The sequence below is a fragment of the Oncorhynchus tshawytscha genome, linkage group LG19 (genome assembly GCF_018296145.1).
Source record: "Oncorhynchus tshawytscha isolate Ot180627B linkage group LG19, Otsh_v2.0, whole genome shotgun sequence".
Lineage (NCBI taxonomy): Eukaryota > Metazoa > Chordata > Actinopteri > Salmoniformes > Salmonidae > Oncorhynchus > Oncorhynchus tshawytscha.
Genome location: NC_056447.1, coordinates 43355681 through 43376575, shown reverse-complemented (window position 1 = coordinate 43376575; position 20895 = coordinate 43355681). Strand labels below are relative to the sequence as shown.

The following is a 20895-nucleotide window of genomic DNA, read 5'->3' as shown; positions in this document are numbered from 1 at the left end:
GTACTACAGTATCCATTCTCAGACTTTCTCCTTCCCACCTTCAACAACCTGTTTGCTCTCTGAACCAACTTATATTGGTTGTGTCGCATCATTTGAAACAGGTTAAATCCATTTTGAGTGGTTGTGTTCAATCAATGACATATATTCTCTATTTGTATTTGATTGTTGCCACTTGTGTTTACCAGTATGGATGACATGTGCATTAGAGTGCAGAATGTGTTTTGAGAATGAGAATGTGTTTAGAGTTTTGCTGAAAAGTCTAAGTGAGATCTGCTAATGGTGTTTTACCATGTGAAATGGTTTAAGGTATTGACAACAGACTGCATAATTAGCTAAATGAGTCCAGGCAACTGAGAACTTTGTTCAGCCAATGGGTTTTAGTGTTTTAGCAGTTGAGAAAAACTGTAAAAAAGCATTTCCTGGATCTATCAAAGTAGGTCTAGTCTAAAGTATAATAGTTAAGTCACATGTTTCCATGGCAAGGATATTTTTTTCAAATACAATCCATTGTCCAGTACTATTATTTACATAATTTAATACCACAACTTCTTGGCCACATAGCCAGTGTGACAATACATGTATATTTTTTAACTCACATCCCCAAAATCCACAGTCAAAGTGAAACAATATTTACAGACAACATCCCAGACCGAAGCGGACTTACTGTAGCTTTATGATTCAACTACCTGGTGCAGATCAAATTTGTGGACTGAACGAAAGCGATGATGAACATGCTGCTGGACCAAAGTAAAAAATGTCCCCCGTTCCAGAAATCATTCCAGTGAAAGATATTTTAATTCACAAAAGTATGATAAAATAATAAATTAATCTGAAACTGCTCAAAGTAACACTACAAATGAAAAAAAAGGCATAAAGTCATTCACATCTACTGTATACAACACCAACAAGAGACAGAAACTATTTTTTTTCCTCTTTAAATGTCTTACTAAAAATAACCCTCTGGATCAGAGCATCTGGACAGAGGACCGTCCTTAGATGGGGCTGTTTGGAGGACTGTGCGTAGGTGAGGCTCTACAGCTACATGCAGATGAACAAGACTGTCAGCCCCCTGCTCTGTTACCACAGCCACAAAGTAATAAACCCCGCCTATTCCTACAATTTCTCTTCTTTAAATATCTACAATTTCTCTTCTTTAAAACCTTATACCTAACCCTTACCTTAAATTAAGACTAAAAAGCTCATTGTTGTTTTTATGAATCTTTACAACGCAGTGATGTTTTACTTTGTGACTGTGCTATCTAGTGGATAGACCTGCTCTGCTGCGTGTCCCCTTTGTGCTACAGGCATCATTGAACGAGATGGAGATTCAGAGTCTCATGTAGGCAGAGTGTTAGAGAGCAGCGAGGCCAGTGTGTATGCAGAGCAGAGTGGTCTGGTTCAGATCTGGCTCAGATGGCAAGTTGCAGCTTGGTCAGGTTCCTCTGGTGCATGTTGTGGTGACGAACCAGCTCATCAGACCTGGCAAACTTTTTCTGACAGTTGGGCCATCTGCAGTTGAAGGGCTTCTCGCCTAGGAGAGGGAGAGAGAGCGTTGTTAGGTAGTATCTGGTTTAAATTATACTGAAGGGGAGGAAGAGATCCAATTCATTTCCTATGATCCTTTTAGATCACTTTCAGTAACATTTTATCTAACCAATTTCCATCTGGTAAAATAACATATCCTTGACTCGTTGAAACACTGTACCCCCAAAGCCTTGAGCTCTACATACCGGATGTTCATGAAACGTACCTAACTAAGTTCTAAGCAGAAAAGAGATAAGTAGATGTGTAAAAATAAACGTTTACGCACTTGTTTTACCTGTATGAGTCCGGGTGTGGGTCTTAAGGTGGTCAGACCGCGAGAACTTTCTCTGACACGTCTCGCACTGGAACGGTTTAACCCCTAGGCACACACAGAGAGAGACAGACAGAGTAGAGCACAGGCCAGGAGGGAAGCCATTGCAAAGGGAACCTGAGTTATAGTGTTCCATTAACAATAGAGAGGGCAGAGAGATGGAGGGAGCTCAAACAGAGAGAGAGGGAAAATGAATAAGAGAAAGAGAAAGAGAGAGGGAAAATAAATAAGAGAAAATGAAAGAGAAAAAGAGAGAAAGGGCAAACCTGTGTGTCTTCGCTGGTGTCTCTTGAGCTGGTCTGACCTGGAGAACCTTCGTCCACAGTCGGTAAAGTCACACTGGTAGGGCTTCTCACCTGGAGGGAGGGCAGGGGGGAACACAGAGTGGGCTTTGGTACAGCGAGACCTGGATCACTGATACACTAGTCTGTTTGTGTAATAGGGTTTGATCTATGGTTGCCCTGGCTCTTACCTGTGTGTTTCCTGCCATGCATTTGCAGGTGGGACAGCTTGAAGTATCGTTTGTTGCAGCCAGGATATGCACACATGAATGGCCTCTTCTCATTGGTCTCTGAGCGAACAATGGCTGGAGCGATACCTGGCACCCGTCGGACATCCTGTGATGTGGCGCGCACACGCACACACACGGACACACACGGACACACACGCACACGCATACACACACGCGCACGCATACACACACGCACACACACGGACACACACGCACACGCATACACACACGCGCACGCATACACACACACACACACACACACACACACACACACACACACACACACATAGTAAGCAATGGTACAGGTTTAGAACCATAACATATCATATAAAGAGATAACAGTAACTAAGCTACCTACTAGTCTATCACAGCAAAAGGTAACTCAAAAATAATGACCAATTAAAAAAGGCCAAGGCAAAAGAAGTGTGATTATCTCGCTAACGGAGGCTCATTATACTAGAATTAGCCGTAAAACGAGCGCTCAAATGAACTCCATGCCACTGATTTAGTCTCTAAACGTAAGCCATTAGTCACGGACGTTAGGCAGACCCCATCTCAGTTGTCCATGCCCCCCCTGTACTCCTCCCCTTCTTCAACCCCCCCAGACCCTGAAACCCATCTGATGTTCATTAGGAGGCTCTTAGTGTAATGGGCTCTGTGGACACTGGCAGTCTAAATAATAGTGTTAGCAGTCTATTGATAAGTAAATGATTTCAGTGTTTTATAGCACTGCTGTACTGCCTGCCTTGTTCTTTATCTAGACACCAACACTTCACAGAGGGGGCAGAGCCAATGTTGGGATTGTCCAATAAAAGGCTTTCTGAGCACCAACACACTTTTTAATTGTGTCCACTTAGACCTGACATTCCAAACATAGACCTTTTCATACCATACATTTCAAATGTTTCATCCAAGTATGTCTTTTTTGTGAATGAGGTTTTCCTGGTTTAATTTGAAAACAATGGGAAGGGAGTGAGAATAGGTCTGGAGAATCTCTGCTCTCTGTATTTTAAAGCTACCGACGGACACTAACTAAGATCTAATGATTTATTAACATGGGCCTGCGTATGGAAACTATCTTTATTGTTCATGGATTTCTTGAAAGTGATTCCTCTTCCCTTTTCATCCTGAGATGCCTTTTAAATGTCCCAACTATTCTGGCATTCTGCTCACTGCGTCAGGCTCTTTCCTCCTCCTTCTCTTTCTTCATTCTTTCGATCTCTCTCTCTTTACTCTACCTCTCTAGTCTCTCCCACCTCCTCCTCCTTTCTTCACTCTCTCTCTCTACTCTACCTCTCTAGACTCTCCCACCTCCTCCTCCTCTTCTGCCAGCACCCGTGCAGTGCCTGGACTTGGCAGTAGAGGATGACCTTGTTCTGGCATTTAGGAGTGTGTGTATGTGTGTGTGTGTGTGTGTGTGTGTGTGTGTGTGTGTGTGTGTGTGTGTGTGTGTGTGTGTGTGTGTGTGTGTGTGTGTGCGTGCGTGCGTGCGTGCGTGTGTTCATGCGAGAATATGTGTCTGTGCTCCTTGTGCCGACCTTGGCCCTGAGCACATAAGGAAAGTTATGTATGGAGAGTAGGAATCAGAGTGTGACCTGGGTGTGAAGAATCCATGAGAGGAGAGAACTGACCTGCATGCCTCTGAAGATGCCGTGGGTGTGAGAGGAGAGAACTGACCTGATGCCTCTGAAGATGCAGTGGGTGTGAGAGGAGAGAACTGACCTGCATGCCTCTGAAGATGCCGTGGGTGTGAGAGGAGAGAACTGACCTGCATGCCTCTGAAGATGCAGTGGGTGTGAGAGGAGAGAACTGACCTGCATGCCTCTGAAGATGCAGTGGGTGTGAGAGGAGAGAACTGACCTGCATGCCTCTGAAGATGCCGTGGGTGTGAGAGGAGAGAACTGACCTGCATGCCTCTGAAGATGCCGTGGGTGTGGATGCGGTACTGGGTGCTGCAGCTATACACCATGGGAGGGTTGGGGTCACTTTCATAGCCCGTAGCATGGCTGTCCACAAACAGGAAGACACAAGAGCATTTTTTAGTGAGGAATGATGTGACCATTTTCTATTTTGTCTGCCAAATTACAACTCACATAAAAGCTGAAGTTCAAGAGCATTCAGCAGCTTCAGGGCCATGAAAAACGGCAGAGTGGAAGTCAAGAAAATGTAGGATGCAATGTAGGATGAATGCCTATTATTTTCACGTTGTTAAATGTACTGTAAAACTGCAGTAAATGGTCCCTCTTGAAAAGGGTCTCCCTGTCCTAAATAAAACTTGCCATTTAGGAGTTTAGCACTCTTCATCTAGCTAAGCCAGGTTCAGCTGCATTGGCATTGTATTTCAATAGCATGGACAGTAGGTAAAAGCCCAGAAGAAATAAATGCCGCGAAATCCCCCGCTATAACTTGTCTTGACATAGGAGCAAATTGCTCTATGCGTTACAGTGCAGTATATTCACCCAAAGCATCCAAAGTGGAACTCGGAGGAAAGACAAAAGGTTCACTTCCTGTCATTCACAGATTTATTCGTAAGGCTAGGCCTCTCTCTCTGACCCGGGATTAACACACGTTCAAGCTGCATACTATATTCGTTTTCCTCAGTAAATAAGGGCTTGTCTTAGTAAATCAAAGAGGAACTGGTTAGCACTGCAAGACCTGGTTGTCACCCACCTACTACTCTCAATCAAATAGGGATACAGGATAAGGACATAGCACAAAAGTACCATGATCCATTGTAGTATATCCAGAAATATGGAATATGTATGAAACATAGTTTAGGTATCGTGTGCGATCCTTTGTATTGTGTACTAGCCTACTTGTTTTAGAAATGGAAATGTTTTCTGAACACTTATTAACAATCACAAACTGAGGGTAGCCTCTGAGAGTATTAACTGAAGATGGTTCAGTTACGTACAGTACACTGCAGCTACAGCATTTCAAGACAGCTACGGTTCACATTTAGTCCCATAATATCCAGATGGCTTATATCTGTCATTAGTTTTAAAAAGCATTCTGTCATTTTTCTATTTCAGGGAAGGAGGGTTTGTATCCTGTACAGTTAAATGATCAATACATGGTTGTGAGGGCATAAAGCAGTGTTTGTCTCTGCTCTTTCCAAGGACAGCCGGAGTGGAGACAGTGAAGCTGCATGCTGCAATAAATCTCCCCACAGATCAGTCACTCATTCATTGTGGCGCATAACACCTCAGGCTCACGTTAACATATACAGTCAGAGCCTGGGGAAGGAGATGGGGCTGGGGAGGGAGACGGGGCTGGGGAGGGAGACGGGGCTGGGAACGGAGACGAGGCTGGGGAGGGAGACAGGGCTGGGGAGGGAGACAGGCCTGGGGAGGGGAGGGAGACAGGGCTGGGAAGGGAGACGAGGCGGGGAGGGGAGGGGAGGGAGATGGGGCGGGGGGAGGGGAGGGAGACGGGGCTGTGGGGGAAAGACGGGGCTGGGGAGGGAGACGGGGCTGGGGAGGGAGACATGGCTGGGGAGGGGAGGTAAACAGGGCTGGGGAGGGAGATGGGGCTGGGGAGGGAGACAGGGCTGGGGAGGGGAGGGGAGGCTGGGGAGGGGAGGGAGACAGGGCTGGGGAGGGGAGGGAGACAGGGCTGAGAAGGGAGACGAGGCTGGGGAGGGGAGGGAGACGGGGCTGGGGAGGGGGACAGGGCTGGGGAGGGGAGGTAAACGGGGCTGGGGAGGGAGACAAGGCTGGGGAGGGAGGGAGACTGGGCTGGGGAGCAAGATGGGGCTGGGGAGGGAGACAGGGCTGGGGAGGGAGGGGAGGCTGGGGAGGGGAGGGAGACAGGGCTGGGAAGGGAGACAAGGCTGGGGAAGGGAGTGAGAGGGGACTGGGGAGGGAGACAGGGCTGGGGAGGGGAGGGAGACAGGGCTGGGGAGGGAGACTGGGCTGGGGAGGGAGACAGGGCTGGGGAGGGGAGGGAGACGGGGCTGGGGAGGGAGACTGGGCTGGGGAGGGAGACAGGGCTGGGGAGGGAGACTGGGCTGGGGTGGGGAGGGAGACGGGGCTGGGGAGGGAGACTGGGCTGGGGAGGGAGACAGGGCTGGGGAGGGGAGGGAGACGGGGCTGGGGAGGGAGACTGGGCTGGGGAGGGAGACAGGGCTGGGGAGGGAGACTGGGCTGGGGAGGGGAGGGAGACGGGGCTGGGAAGGGAGACAGGGCTGGGGAGGGAGACAGGGATGGGGAGGGGAGGGAGACGGGGCTGGGGAGGGAAACTGGGCTTTGGAGGGGAGGGAGATAGGGCTGGGGAGGGAGACTGGGCTGGGGAGGGGAGGGAGATGAGGCTGGGAAGGGAAACTGGGCTTGGAGGGGAGGGAGATAGGGCTGGGGAGGGAGACTGGGCTTGGGAGGGAGATGAGGCTGGGGAGGGAGATGAGGCTGGGGATGGTGACAGGGCTGGGGAGGGTGACAGGGCTGGGGAGGGTGATTGGGGAGTGGTGGCGTTTATCTGGAAGAGGCACATGCATACTTTGCCGTGCGTTTCTTGAGATGAGACTCCACATCTAATTTTCCACAGCCTAAGCACTAGAGTCCCTCTCATTTAGAAGCAGATTAATCATTCAGTCACCCCGGCCTCTGCTGGCTTTTTCGGGGAGGTGGTGGAAGGGTCAGACCCTCCCCTCCAGTCTAACTAAGCCCTGGCTCTGGAGCCCAGGCTGGAGGATCCCAGGGGGAAAGCCTACTGATCTACTTCCACTACTCCCCAGTGCAGAGCCCTTCCCCTCTGTTACATGTCCCACCGTGGTCAAGGTTGATGCCCCACACGGGAAAATTATAGCAGGATACATTTCCCAGCCAGGACAGACAAAACAGAGAGGCTAATTTAACATGCACACAATCTCCGGAGAAAACAGACAGAAACAGAGGGAGGGTTCGGGAGGAGGGGAGGAGGGGAGTTAGAAAAAGAGGGACACTGAAAATGACAACAAAGCAAGAATGAAAGAGGACCTTTTCATTAGAGCAGTAAAGCAAGTGAAAATGTGATGTTTCCCCCTCAACTAGTGATGTGATGCAGTGATGTAGTGATGAGGAAATAGGTAGGTTAACTCTGATCACGTCGTGTGAAAAAAGTAACGCTCCCTATATTTACTCCCTATACTTACTCCCTATATTTACTCCCTATATTTACTCCCTATACTTTCTCCCTATACTTACTCCCTATATTTACTCCCTATATTTACTCCCTATACTTTCTCCCTATACTTACTCCCTATATTTACTCCCTATACTTTCTACCTTCACTTACTCCCTATACTTTCTGCCAATACTTACTCCCTATATTTTCTCCCTATATTAACTCCCTATACTTCTGCCAATACTTACGCCCTATATTTACTCCCTATACTTTCTCCCTATACTTACTCCCTATATTTACTCCCCACACTTACTCCTTATATTTACTCCCTATACTTACTCCCTGCATTTACTCCCTATACATTGTGTGTGTGTGTGTGTGTGTGTGTGTGTGTGTGTGTGTGTGTGTGTGTGTGTGTGTGTGTGTGTGTGTGTGTGTGTGTGTGTGTGTGTGTGTGCCAGAGAGCTAAGAGAAAATAAAAACAACCCATATGTGACATGTGACATCTGTGATAGAGGGAATATTTTTTCTTTCTAATCACCTCAGTGAGAAATGATGTATTTCACAGGCCCCCTGTGGAGCCTCACTCTGCTACTAAATCAAATATTTAAACAATGCCAGTGAGTGTTCAAACGTGTGATTTAATGAAGGGAGCCCTCCACCCCCAACAACCACCTCCTCTCTCCGCTATTCTGAGACTAGTGCAGATTAATGACTGTTAATCCCGATCAAAGAGGAATGTTTCAGATGACAGGAGCGGGTCACGTCGACATACCTCTTAATGGTGGAAGCCAGCGTGCTAACAGGGTTCCATGCCATGCATTCCAGCTGAGATGCCATTTGGTATAAATTATCACTGCTGGGATTTAAACAAATAAAAAACATTTTTAGGAATTTTTCCTTGGGACAACGTGGTACCACTGTTTTCAGTGTAGACAAGCACCACAGGAGAGTCAGAGAATTATCAAATGTGGCCCCATCTATACAGGTTCATCCTGGGCAACGGCTCATGAATGTTCCACAGAATCAGGATCCACCCACACTAACACCAACAGGGTGATGTGTTAACCATAGCCCTCCATAGCCCTCCAACCCTCAGATCCAAATAACCATCTGTTATTAAGCGTCTGGCTCCAGGATCATTAGTTAAACTGCCAGGTGCTTTCCCAAACACATACTTTAGATGTATCACTGCCGCCCCTGACATCACATCGTTTTATCATACCACAAGAACAGCTCACTGTAGTGGGATGCTCTGGTGCCTGGTACCCTGTACACTGACGGTAGCCTACACTCTATCTAGTGATTAAAGTACGTACAGTACAGTGTTCTGTAGAGTTTCACTTCAAATCAATTCAACTATTTGGAGGACAGAGGGTTAAAAGATGATGAGGGTTAAAAGATGATGAGGGTTAAACGATGATGAGGGTTAAAGGATGATGAGGGTTAAAAGATGATGAGGGTTAAAGGATGATGAGGGTTAAAAGATGATGAGGGTTAAACGATGATGAGGGTTAAAGGATGATGAGGGTTAAAAGATGATGAGGGTTAAAGGATGATGAGGGTTAAAGGATGATGAGGGTTAAAAGATGATGAGGGTTAAATGATGATGAGGGTTAAAGGATGATGAGGGTTAAAAGATGATGAGGGTTAAAGGATGATGAGGGTTAAAGGATGATGAGGGTTAAAAGATGATGAGGGTTAAAGGATGATGAGGAGGGTTAAAGGATGATGAGGGTTAAAGGATGATGAGGGTTAAAAGATGATGAGGGTTAAACGATGATGAGGGTTAAAGGATGATGAGGGTTAAAAGATGATGAGGGTTAAAGGATGATGAGGGTTAAAGGATGATGAGGGTTAAAATATTATGAGGGTTAAAGGATGATGAGGGTTAAAAGATGATGAGGGTTAAAGGATGATGATGATGATGAGGGTTAAAAGATGATGAGGGTTAAAAGATGATGAGGGTTAAAAGATGATGAGGGTTAAAGGATGATGAGGGTTAAACGATGATGAGGGTTAAAAGATGATGAGGGTTAAACGATGATGAGGGTTAAAAGATGATGAGGGTTAAAGGTTGATGAGGGTTAAAGGATGATGAGGGTTAAAAGATGATGAGGGTTAAAAGATGATGAGGGTTAAAGGATGATGAGGGTTAAAAGATGATGAGGGTTAAAAGATGATGAGGGTTAAAAGATGATGAGGGTTAAACGATGATGAGGGTTAAAGGATGATGAGGGTTAAAAGATGATGAGGGTTAAAAGATGATGAGGGTTAAAAGATGATGAGGGTTAAAAGATGATGAGGGTTAAAGGATGATGAGGGTTAAAAGATGATGAGGGTTAAAGGATGATGAGGGTTAAAAGATGATGAGGGTTAAAGGATTTTTTTTTTCACCCTAAGTAGGCTAGTTGAGAACAAGTTCTCATTTACAACTGCGACCTGGCCAAGATAAAGCAAAGCAGTGCAACAAAAACAACAACACAGAGTTACACAGAAACAAACGTACAGCCAATAACACAAAAGAAAAGAAAAATAGAAAAATATATGTACAGTGTGTGCAAATATAGAAGAGTAGGGAGGTAAGGCAATAAATGGGCCCTAGCGGCGAAAGAAATTTCAATTTAGCATTAATACTGGAGTGATAGATGTGCAGATGATGAATGTGCAAGTAGAGATACTGGGGTGCAAAAGAGCAAGAGGGTAAGTAATCATATTCGGATGAGGTAGTCGGGTGTGCTATTTACAGATTGGCTGTGTACAGGTACAGTGATCGGTAAGCTGCTCTGACAGCTGATGCTTAAAGTTAGTGAGGGAGATATAAGACTCCAGCTTCAGAGATTTGTTCCGGTCATTGGCAGCAGAGAACTGGAAGGAAAGGCGGCCAAAGGAAGTGTTGGCTTTGAGGATGACCAGTGAAATATACCTGCTGGAGCGCGTGCTACAGGTGGGTGTTGCTATGGTGACCAGTGAGTTGAGATAAGGCGGGGCTTTACCTAGCAAAGACTTATAGATGATCTGGAGCCAGTGGGTTTGGCAACGGATATGTAGTGAGGGCCAGCCAACGAGAGCATACAGGTCGCAGTGGTGGGTAGTATATGGGGCTCTGGTAATAAAACGGATGGCACTGTGATAGACTACATCCAGTTTGCTGAGTAGGGTGTTGGGGGCTATTTTGTAAATGACATCACAGAAGTCAATGATCGGTAGGATAGTCAGTTTTACAAGGGTAAGTTTGGCGGCATGAGTGAAGGAGGCATTGTTGCGAAATAGGTTTAATTTTGGATTGGAGATGCTTAATGTAAGTCTGGAAGGAGAGTTTACAGTCTAACCAGACACCTAGGTATTTGTATTGTTGCGATTCTAGATTTCATTTTGGATTGGAGATGCTTAATGTAAGTCTGGAAGGAGAGTTTACAGTCTAACCAGACACCTAGGTATTTGTATTTGTCCACATATTCTAGGTCAGAACCGTCCAGAGTAGTGATGCTAGTCGGGCAGGAGGGTGTGGGCAGCAATCGGTTGAAGAGCATGCATTTAGTTTCACTAGCATTTAAAAGTAGTTGGAGGCCACAGAAGGAGAGTTGTATAGCGTTGAAGCTCGTTTGGAGGGTTGTTAACACAGTGACCAAAGAAGGGCCAGATGTATACAGAATGGTGTTGTCTGCGTAGAGGTGGATCAGAGAATCACCAACAGCAAGAGCGACATCATTGATATATACAGAGAAGAGTCGGCCCAAGAATTTAACCCTGTGGCACCACCATAGAGACTTCCAGAGGTCCGGACAAGTCGAAAGCCTTGGCCAGGTCGATGAAGACGGCTGCACAGTACTGTCTTTTATCGATGTCGGTTATGATATCGTTTAGGACCTTGTGCGTGGCTGAGGTGCACCCATGACCAGCTCGGAAACCAGATTGCATAGTGGAGAAGGTACGGTGGGATTCGAAATGGTCGGTGATCTGTTTATTAACTTGGCTTTAGAAGATTTTAGAAGGGCAGGGCTGGCTGGATATAGGTCTATAACAGTTTGGGTCTAGAGTGTCTCCCCCTTTAAAGAGGGGGATGACCGTGGCAGCTTTCCAATCTTTGGGGATCTCAGACGATACGAAAGAGAAGTTGAATAGGATGATGAGGGTTGAAGGATGATAAGGGTTGAAGGATGACAGAGGGTTAAAGGATGATGAGGGTTGAAGGATGATGAAGAGTGTATCCATTAGCACCTCTAATGGGAACTTTGCAGTCTAAACCATTACTGTACATGGTAGGTAGAGTCCTCTATGAACAGCTCTATACATACCTGAGATTTTCATCTCTTGAGAAAATAATCAAATGCAGGGGTGTTTTGGTTTAAGCGGCTCTAAAGTTTCAGTCATCGTCCTCTACACCACTGCTTCCCAAAGGAACTTTGTCCCTGGTTCCCTGGTTCTTAGTTTCATAAGTGGATGTGTTTTTATTTAATGTATTTCCAAAATGTTAAAAAGTACATAACTGCCGTCTGACTGTATAAATACAGCGCTGTTGGTACCGGGCATTTGATTAGAGAGCGGCTTAGTGGTTTGATTTGAGGATTCCCAGCCCCTTCCCTTCCACAGCAGATATCAGGCTGTTTATGACAGCAGGAGGAGCAGAGCCTGCAGAATGAGGCTTCCAGCACAAGTATCCAGTCTGACTAACACACTCTTATCAAGTCCTATTCCCTTATTTTGAATCTTTATGTTCCCTGGAGCTGAAAACAAAATGTTAAAGGTATTCAAAGAATGCAAGCTAATTTTGTGCCATCTCAAGGCGAGGGAGTAAACAGTTGTGTAAGGTTACACTGGGGTTCTCTCCCCTCAGAGAACAGTGAGCTACTTATCAGTAGAAGGAATTCAACATTGGCCTAAGACTGGAAACCAGTAGTGTTTACACCACTTATCTTGGCCTGCTGAGCACTGCTCCCATTCTCTGTCTGGACAACTGTGATTCATTTATCTGGACATGATCCTCATCCATACCATCTACATACTGTATTTAACAATTTAACTCAATGAAACAAACTTCAAATATGAATAAAACACAGTAAATATGCTATTATCTTATTCTTTGTCAGGTCGTGAATGCGATTTGAATAAGCGGTGAATGGATTCAGTCCAATGGAAAGTTTTGAGAGTAGAACTACAGTACAAACATGATAAATGCCTTTCTTTAGATCATTTCCTGGATGGAAATCAGTACAGTCTCGTACTTCCAACTTCCTGCCACTGTTACTTCACTTCCTCCTTCCTCTAGCCACTCGGAGTGCTCAATGGCAGAGTGACTTCTCCACATTTAATTTTAGAACTATGTTGATGATGATTATTGTCTTCTATGACGGCAGCACAAACTTGGCCAGTCAGGACAGCTATAAAGGTGCAGCTTCCTGACCCCCTTTAACCAGTGGTGTAAAGTACTTAAGTCAAATTTATTTTTAAAGTACTACTTAAGTAGTTTTTGTTGAGTATCTGTACTTGACTTTATTATTTATAATTTTGATAACTTTTACTTTTACTCCACTACATTCCTAAAGAAAATAATGTACTTTTTACTCCTTACATTTTCCTTGACACCAAAAAGTACTCATTACATTTTGAATGCTTAGCAGGACAGGACAATTGTCTAATTCACGCACTTATCAAGAGAACATCCCTGGTGAGTCCTACTGCCTCTGATATGGCAGACTCGCTAAACACAAATGCTTAGTTTGTAAATTAGTCTGATTGTTGAAGTGTGCCCCTGGCTATCCGTATATTAAAAAAACAAGAATATCGTGCAGTCTGGGTTGCTTAATATCAGGAATTTGAAATTATTCATACTTTTACTTTTGATACTTAAGTATATTTAAAACCAAATACTTTTAGACTTACTCAAGTAGTATTTTACTGGGTGACTTTCACTTTTACTTGAGTAATTTTCTTTATATATTTACTTTTACTCAAGTATGATAATTGGATACTTTTTCCACCACTGTCTTTAACTAACTTCAATGACTATAATCATCAAAACTATATTTGCTTAATAAGATGTCTGCATGTTAGACTGCTTTGTAACATTAACAGATGTTTTAGCACTGGTGAGTGGTAGGAGTGTGGCTTCGGTGACTGGCAGGGGTGGGGCTTAGGTGAGTGATAGGAGTGGGGCTAAGGTGACGGATAGGAGTGGGGCTTAGGTGAGTGATAGGAGTGGGGCTTCGGTGACTGGCAGGGGTGGGGCTTAGGTGAGTGATAGGAGTGGGGCTAAGGTGACGGATAGGAGTGGGGCTTCGGTAACTGGCAGGGGTGGGGCTTAGGTGAGTGATAGGAGTGGGGCTAAGTTGACGGATAGGAGTGGGGCTTAGGTGAGTGATAGGAGTGGGGCTTCGGTGACTGGCAGGGGTGGGCTTAGGTGAGTGATAGGAGTGGGGCTAAGGTGACTGGCAGGGGTGGGGCTTAGGTGAGTGATAGGAGTGGGGCTAAGGTGACGGATAGGAGTGGGGCTGAGGTGATGGATAGGAGTGGGGCTTAGGTGACGGATAGGAGTGGGGCTAAGGTGACGGATATGAGTGGGGCTAAGGTGACGGATATGAGTGGGGCTAAGGTGACGGATAGGAGTGGGGCTAAGGTGAGTGATAGGAGTGGGGCTAAGGTGAGTGATAGGAGAGGGGCTAAGGTGACAGATAGGAGTGGGGCTAAGGTGAGTGATAGGAGTGGGGCTAAGGTGACGGATAGGAGTGGGGCTTAGGTTAGTGATAGGAGTGGGGCTAAGGTGACGGATAGAAGTGGGGCTTAGGTGAGTGATAGGAGTGGGGCTAAGGTGATGGATTGGAGTGGGGCTAAGGTGAGTGATAGGAGTGGGGCTAAGGTGAGTGATAGGAGTGGGGCTAAGGTGACGGATAGGAGTGGGCTAAGGTGAGTGATAGGAGTGGGGCTAAGGTGAGTGATAGGAGTGGGGCTTAGGTGACGGATAGGAGTGGGGCTAAGGTGAGTGATAGGAGTGGGGCTAAGGTGACGGATAGGAGTGGGGCTAAGGTGAGTGATAGGAGTGGGGCTAAGGTGAGTGATAGGAGTGGGGCTAAGGTGAGTGATAGGAGGGTGGCTGAGGTGAGTGGCAGGGATGTGATGTCAGGTAAGGGCAAGTGAATCTACTGTAGTGGGGCTGCTCCAGTACTCACCTGTTGTAAGGGTTCCTCAGCAGTAGGGCTTGGCTGCCTGTACAGCTGTCTGATGGGGTGTGGCATCCATACACGGGTGGAGGAACAGAATACGGCTGCTCACCTACACAAGCAAAATACATTCATCACCCTCCAACTCCACTGATTGAGAATTAAAACAGTGCAATGGTATATTAAGGAGTGCTTCACAACTGCTCAGAGGTAAGTTTCCTGATAGATGTGTAACCAACGTGACACTTTATACTGTCTGGGTCTGGAAGTACCACATTAACCACAAAGCTTTCAGGAAACTCATCCCTGGTCCAATGGAGCTGTTTGTCTGACAGCGCCTCTTCTGAAAAAACTATCCTGAGAGGGACATTGAGAAAGAAACCTGTGAACTGTGTCTGAATATAGACAGCACTTCTAAAAACAAGAGGCTGTTCTTTGAAGCCGTAAAGCACACGGACTATTTTTGATTTTTCAAAGTGCAAATGAAGGATCACTGCTTTGGCTCTGCCTCCACGTGTTGTGAATGGGTCCCAGGGCAGTTCTAAACATTCCAAAAACCTTGTATTGCCGTTTCCTCCAGTTATCATTTCTATACAGAGAGCTCACGATTTACAACATCACAGTAATACAATTAGCAACACACACATCCGGCTGCTTACTAACAGCAGGACCATGGATGAAGAAAAGGACAATAAAGAAAAAGATGCTATTAATTTATGACAGTGACGTGAAGGTCAGTGTAAGACTTAACCTCACAGTGACTTTAAGATGGAGGCCACTCCCTAGGTGAGGAGTACGGAGTTCACAATACACATGTTTACCATGCAGAATCCTCTGTGGAAAAGGTTCTACCTAGAACCAAAAAGGGTTCTTCACAGAGTTCTCCTATGGAGACAGCCAAGAGACCCTTTTAGGTTCTAGATGGCACCTTTTATTCTAAGACTGTGCATCCACGTACACACATATGAATGCTCACACACACCCGCACACCTGCACACACACACACACACACACACCCGCACACCCGCACACACGCACACCCGCACACCTGCACACACACACACACACACCCGCACACACACACAAACCATCATTGCAGTAATATAGGTGCTGTTTACCCATACTGGTCTGCTGAGCTAGGGAGTTTTCATCTTTAAAGGAGTGGCTGAGGAACTGGGAGGAGTGATGTGTGGGAGTGTGACCGTAATTAGTGGCACCATCGAAAGCACTGTAACCTGTAAACACAAAGAAGAAAGGTTTAGAAAAACAAAATTAATAATTCCAAGACTTTCAGAACATGGAATTAGGTAAAAATGTTAGCTCACTGGCTAACATTCAGCGCCCTGACCCTTTGTGCTGCATATGTAGGTAAAAATTCCCTCCCTTCCCCAGTAACCCCTGCGTTGGGGTGAGAGTGAAAGGCTCCTGAGTGAAAACAAACTGTGGCAGGACACTGGAGGGCTGACACCAGAATCATGCCTATGTCTGACCCAGGGTGGGACACCAGATCATCAATCACACACCAGCAAACAGCAACGCCATTAATTACACACCAGCACAACTTTCACCAGCGGCCCAGCAGGGTTAACTCAAAACTCATTAAAGAGTTCTATTTGTCTTCCATCCCTGTCTGACTGAGTAGAGGAGGACTGATCCCCATCACATTACACAGTGCTGGTCTGGGTCACGGTGGGCATAGTGAAGGGCACTGCCTAGGCAGTTTGTGTCCAGTCTGCTTTACGCACTGCAGTACAGTGGGATGTGAAGAAATACCAAATGCACTTTTTTATTTTTTTACCTTTATTTAACTAGGCAAGTCAGTTAAGAACAAATTCTTATTTTCAATGACGGCCTAGGAACAGTGGGTTAACTGCCTGTTCAGGGGCAGAACGACAGATTTGTACCTTGTCAGCTCGGGTGTTTGAACATGCAACCTTCCGGTTACTAGTCCAACGCTCTAACCACTAGGCTACCCTGCCGCCCCACTTACAAAGTGACATGACATTTTTCCTATATCTCTTCTAAAATAGAATGTTTATTTGTTGGTTTATTTGTTGTTTTGATGGTTATAAACTTCTTATAAACTATTGTGAAATATATTATGAACCATTCACAAGCCATTGATTTTGAGGACCAGTAATCAAAGCTAAACCACTGAACAATGACCTTAAGGGTATTACTTACAGTATCTATGTATCTAGTACCTAGTATCTATGTATCCAGTATCTAGTATCATACTTACAGTATCTATGTAATAATACATGTTGACGTTATACCGACTCCCAAAGTCTTAACATGCTACAGAAGCCATTGTGAATAGTCAACTCATAACCTAATTAATAGTCAACTCATAACCTAATTAATAGTCAACCCATAACCTAATTAAGTCAACACATAACCTAATTAATAGTCAACTTATAACCTAATTAATAGTCAACTCATAACCTAATTAATAGTCGACTCATAACCTAATTAAGTCACCACATAACCTAATCAACAGTCAACTCATAACCTAATTAATAGTCGACTCATAACCTAATTAAGTCACCACATAACCTAATCAATAGTCAACTCATAACCTAATTAATAGTCAACTCATAACCTAATTAATAGTCAACTCATAACCTAATTAATAGTCAACTCATAACCTAATTAATAGTCAACTCATAACCTAATTAATAGTCAACTCATAACCTAATTAATAGTCGACTCATAACCTAATTAATAGTCAACTCATAACCTAATTATTAGTCAACTCATAACCTAATTAATAGTCAACTCATAACCTAATTAATAGTCAACTCATAACCTAATTAATAGTCAACTCATAACCTAATTAATAGTCGACTCATAACCTAATTAATAGTCAACTCATAACCTAATTAATAGTCAACTCATAACCTAATTAAGTCAACTCATAACCTAATTCATAGTCAACTCATAACCTAATTAATAGTCAACTCACAACCTAATTAATAGTCAGACGCCAAGTGTCTAATTCTATAAATTAGTGCTTTCATAAATAAAAACACATTTTACAGTGACTATAGATATACTGTAGATATTAATACACTTCAGAATTCCATCTGTGATTCCCCAGTAATTGTATTTCGATAAGTGACTTCTTCTTCTTTTTATTGTGCATTCTGACAAAGCAGGCGTAAAGTGGCCTACAAATCTTGAAAGTATACTTCAAGAAATATTGTTGTGCTTTTACATACTATTACAGAATTTACATGTATTACAAATGTCACCCAGCATGGTAAATCAAGGGAACTCATTTATAAAACTGTGTGACAACGGAATATCTGAATGATAAGCCTACTTAAAAACAATACGTTAATTAAGAAATCTAAACATAATAAAAAGGGAATGTTCTGAAGGGTAACGTAACGCTTTGAAGGGTAACACAAATATGTTCCGTTTTGGATCATTGTGTACAAGGAAAGTGCCTACAATAATTCCTGAACTACTTTATCCTCATGTTCTCCTCTTCCACTCAAGTAAACTCAACACGCACACGTGGAATTACACAAGCACAAGTACATTGGCAAAACAGACCCAAATACACACATAATGCCTGTCCTCACACTAACTAGTTCGGACTGTGTCGTTTCGCATGGTAACCGTAAACAGATCACGAGTACAGTGGATTCTCCCTCAGTGAGCCTCAGTGTATTATCAGTATCTAGTGAAAGTGACCCGCCTAAGATTTAGCCATGGCTTGTTTTCACTGCTTGGCCAGGCACAGGAGGGGTATGATAAGGGGACTGAAGGTTGGATGAGCCCTTTGATACTGATGTTAGTTGTAATTAATCTGACATTAAAAGTGCAGACAGGTTACATTTGGGGTGTGAGCACGGGTGACCCCAGTAGCCCTGAAGAGAAATCCTAGAGCTTGACTACAAATAGCTGTCATAATAATATCACTTTTCAAAAAACTGGGAAATCAGGAGCCAGGTAGATGTCACTCACAATTGGTCAGCTTCAGATAATATTTTACTGATTTAAGGAGTTATACTGAGATTAGTTTATGTCAATTAGTTCACAAGTAATTACATTTTCTGTCATCACTGAGAATTGTTTTCCCTTCATTTATATTAATTTAGTATAATATTCTATAGCCTATACAGTAGCTACAGTATATGCCATGGCTAATTAATGGTTCAGTTCATCATAACAATGATTCCATTAATTATGAATGCTTAGTATGTGTGTACCTTTTCAACCCCAAGACTCCTAAACATTTGTATTTGCAATTTCTTTGAATACTGTACACTCTCATATGATCAGTTTAACTATACCACAGCTGCTGTTAGAATTTCAGAGATCAAATTGTGTGTCCACTTTTAAGGAAAATAATCTATTCTGTTTGAAAATAATTTGGGTTTAAAATTACACATTCATTTAAAAGCAATGTGAGAAATTCATAATATAATTCCTAATGAAAATGTCTGACTATAGCATATACTAATGACAAATCATTTAAACAGTACAAAGTTCAAATAACTTAAAGTTCTTATAAGGAAATAAAGAAAACAGCATAGCAAATGCAGATATTTTCTACATTGTAAACTAATGTCAACAAATTGTCATTGTACTGTGCTGGCAATAAGATCAGTTATTTCACTGACATACAAACTAGCAAAATAAAACACAAGCTTCACCTAAGAAAATGTCATCCTCGATATGAGCTTGACATTATGAATGTATTTATTGTTTTTCAGGTCTACCTATCATTCCTTTGTTTGTTTATTGATCATGAACTAGACACAGCTGTACATCACCAGAGTTAACAAAAACTGTCGGCAGGGAGATAGTCATGGAAGCATAAAAACATAAAAGTGCAATAACTGTACAACATGATACAAAAGTACTAGAAGTATACCAACTGTTGAAACTACAACGACCATAATGAACATTACTAAACAAATGCCATATTTCTGTGACTGAAAATATTTAATTAACCAAATATCAAGTCCTAGTGCAACCACAATAACATTTTAATACACTAATCTCCAGATTAGATATTGATCTTACCCTGGTTCCTGGAAGAGGGCTGGGTGTCCATACAATTGGTCAGGTAGGGTGCATTGCTGAACATCCTTGGCTGGCTTGGTGGGGGCTGACTGGGTGGAGGGGGGCCCCCGAAGGCCCCGTACCTGCAGGCCCCTGTGCCAGTGAACTGGCCAGAGAAGTGCAGGGTGAAGGCACTCAGGCCACAGTGAGGGTCCTCCTGGGGATCCCCAGAGCTCCAGCTGGGCTCCTGCTTGATGAAGGAGTGGGGAGCCAGCGAGCTGTAGGGGGCACCAGTGTGGAAGTCCAGTACAGGGCCCCACTGAGGGCCACTGCTGACGGGCAGGGTACAGTTCCCATTCCCCCCTGGCAGGGCTGGCACCGGGGGCAGCAGGGCGTTGAGGTCACGTACGTCTGAGCCCATCTCTGTTGGAGCAACCGCACCTGGAAACCAGTCTGTCCAAAAACCCGACAGGATCGCTCTGAAAACGGACCTAAGTCTTCTTCGGCGTTCTGATGTACCGGCTCCTGGTTCTGTGGAAACTTAAGTCCAACAAAGCTTCATTGTTGCATTGAAAGACAGCTTTTTTTAAGGAAAACACACACAATTCCCCCCAAACGAAAGTCGAAACAATAGAAGGTGTCTGTTTTGTGTGCTGTGATAGATAGTCCATGTAGTGGAGAGAGGTCTGTCTGGATGTCTAACCTGGGGAGCGTTCTCTCAGCTCTGTCAATGGAGGAGAAAGAGTGGGAGAGGAAGAGAGGAGGAGGGGGGTAGCCCTCTATTCCTTTACTCATGCGTCTGTTTTCTTTAGAGCCCACAAACCCCTACAGACCCAGTGAGACGGCTGGAGGAGGAGCCAAGGCCAATGAGCAAGAGGGATGAGTGCTGGGCTTCATTCATTTAGTACTGCCCCCTCAGCCTCTCACTTTAAACGCCCATCTCTCTGTGCACCCTAAATGAGCCTGCGCTCGTGTGAGTGTGTGTGCGTGTGCGTGCGTGTGTGTGTGTGTGTGTGTGTATGTGAGTGAGAGAGAGAGAGAGTTCTGTTTGAATAGCACGAAGTTGGGGGATTTAGAAATAATAATACAATTGTACATCTTTTCACTATTATTTTCACAACATGTCCAAATAAATTGTCAGTACCAATGTTACTGCTTGATTTTTCTGGAACATGATTATTCATTGAATCTTTGGATGTTGCCAAATAGTTAGATTTGGAATTATTATTACTGTGTGTGTTTAACTTATTCCG

At 44.3% G+C, this 20895-nt stretch overlaps 1 protein-coding gene across 7 annotated transcripts; it reads right to left on the bottom strand.

Moving 5' to 3' along the window:
* Positions 1 to 275: 275 nt before the first annotated feature.
* Positions 276 to 20449, bottom strand: wt1a (WT1 transcription factor a). 7 transcript variants are annotated; one of them, XM_024380007.2, is made up of 9 exons: positions 19664 to 20449; positions 15742 to 15858; positions 14633 to 14735; positions 8242 to 8322; positions 4273 to 4372; positions 2328 to 2472; positions 2122 to 2211; positions 1820 to 1903; positions 276 to 1531 (listed from the first exon to the last, which is right to left on the bottom strand). In XM_024380007.2, the coding sequence occupies exons 1-9, from the start codon at positions 20061 to 20063 to the stop codon at positions 1410 to 1412; spliced, it is 1242 nt and encodes a 413-aa protein (XP_024235775.1). In that variant the 5' UTR covers positions 20064 to 20449; the 3' UTR covers positions 276 to 1409. The 7 variants fall into 7 exon arrangements, with proteins under 7 accessions (XP_024235775.1, XP_024235774.1, XP_024235773.1 ...); XM_024380006.2 differs by having other exon boundaries at positions 8242 to 8325; positions 19664 to 20448; XM_024380005.2 differs by having other exon boundaries at positions 277 to 1531; positions 1811 to 1903; positions 19664 to 20448.
* Between the last annotated feature and the right edge of the window lie 446 nt (positions 20450 to 20895).

Excerpts from the sequence above, each read along its gene's own strand:
- wt1a (XM_024380004.2), bottom strand. The coding sequence starts at position 20,063 with ATGGGCTCAGACGTACGTGACCTCAACGCCCTGCTGCCCCCGGTGCCA. Across the intron at positions 15,859-19,663 it reads GCCCTCTTCCAGGAACCAGG|GTTACAGTGCTTTCGATGGT; the intron begins GTAAGATCAATA and ends TTGTGTTTACAG. Across the intron at positions 2,473-4,272 it reads GCATCTTCAGAGGCATGCAG|GATGTCCGACGGGTGCCAGG; the intron begins GTCAGTTCTCTC and ends GCCACATCACAG.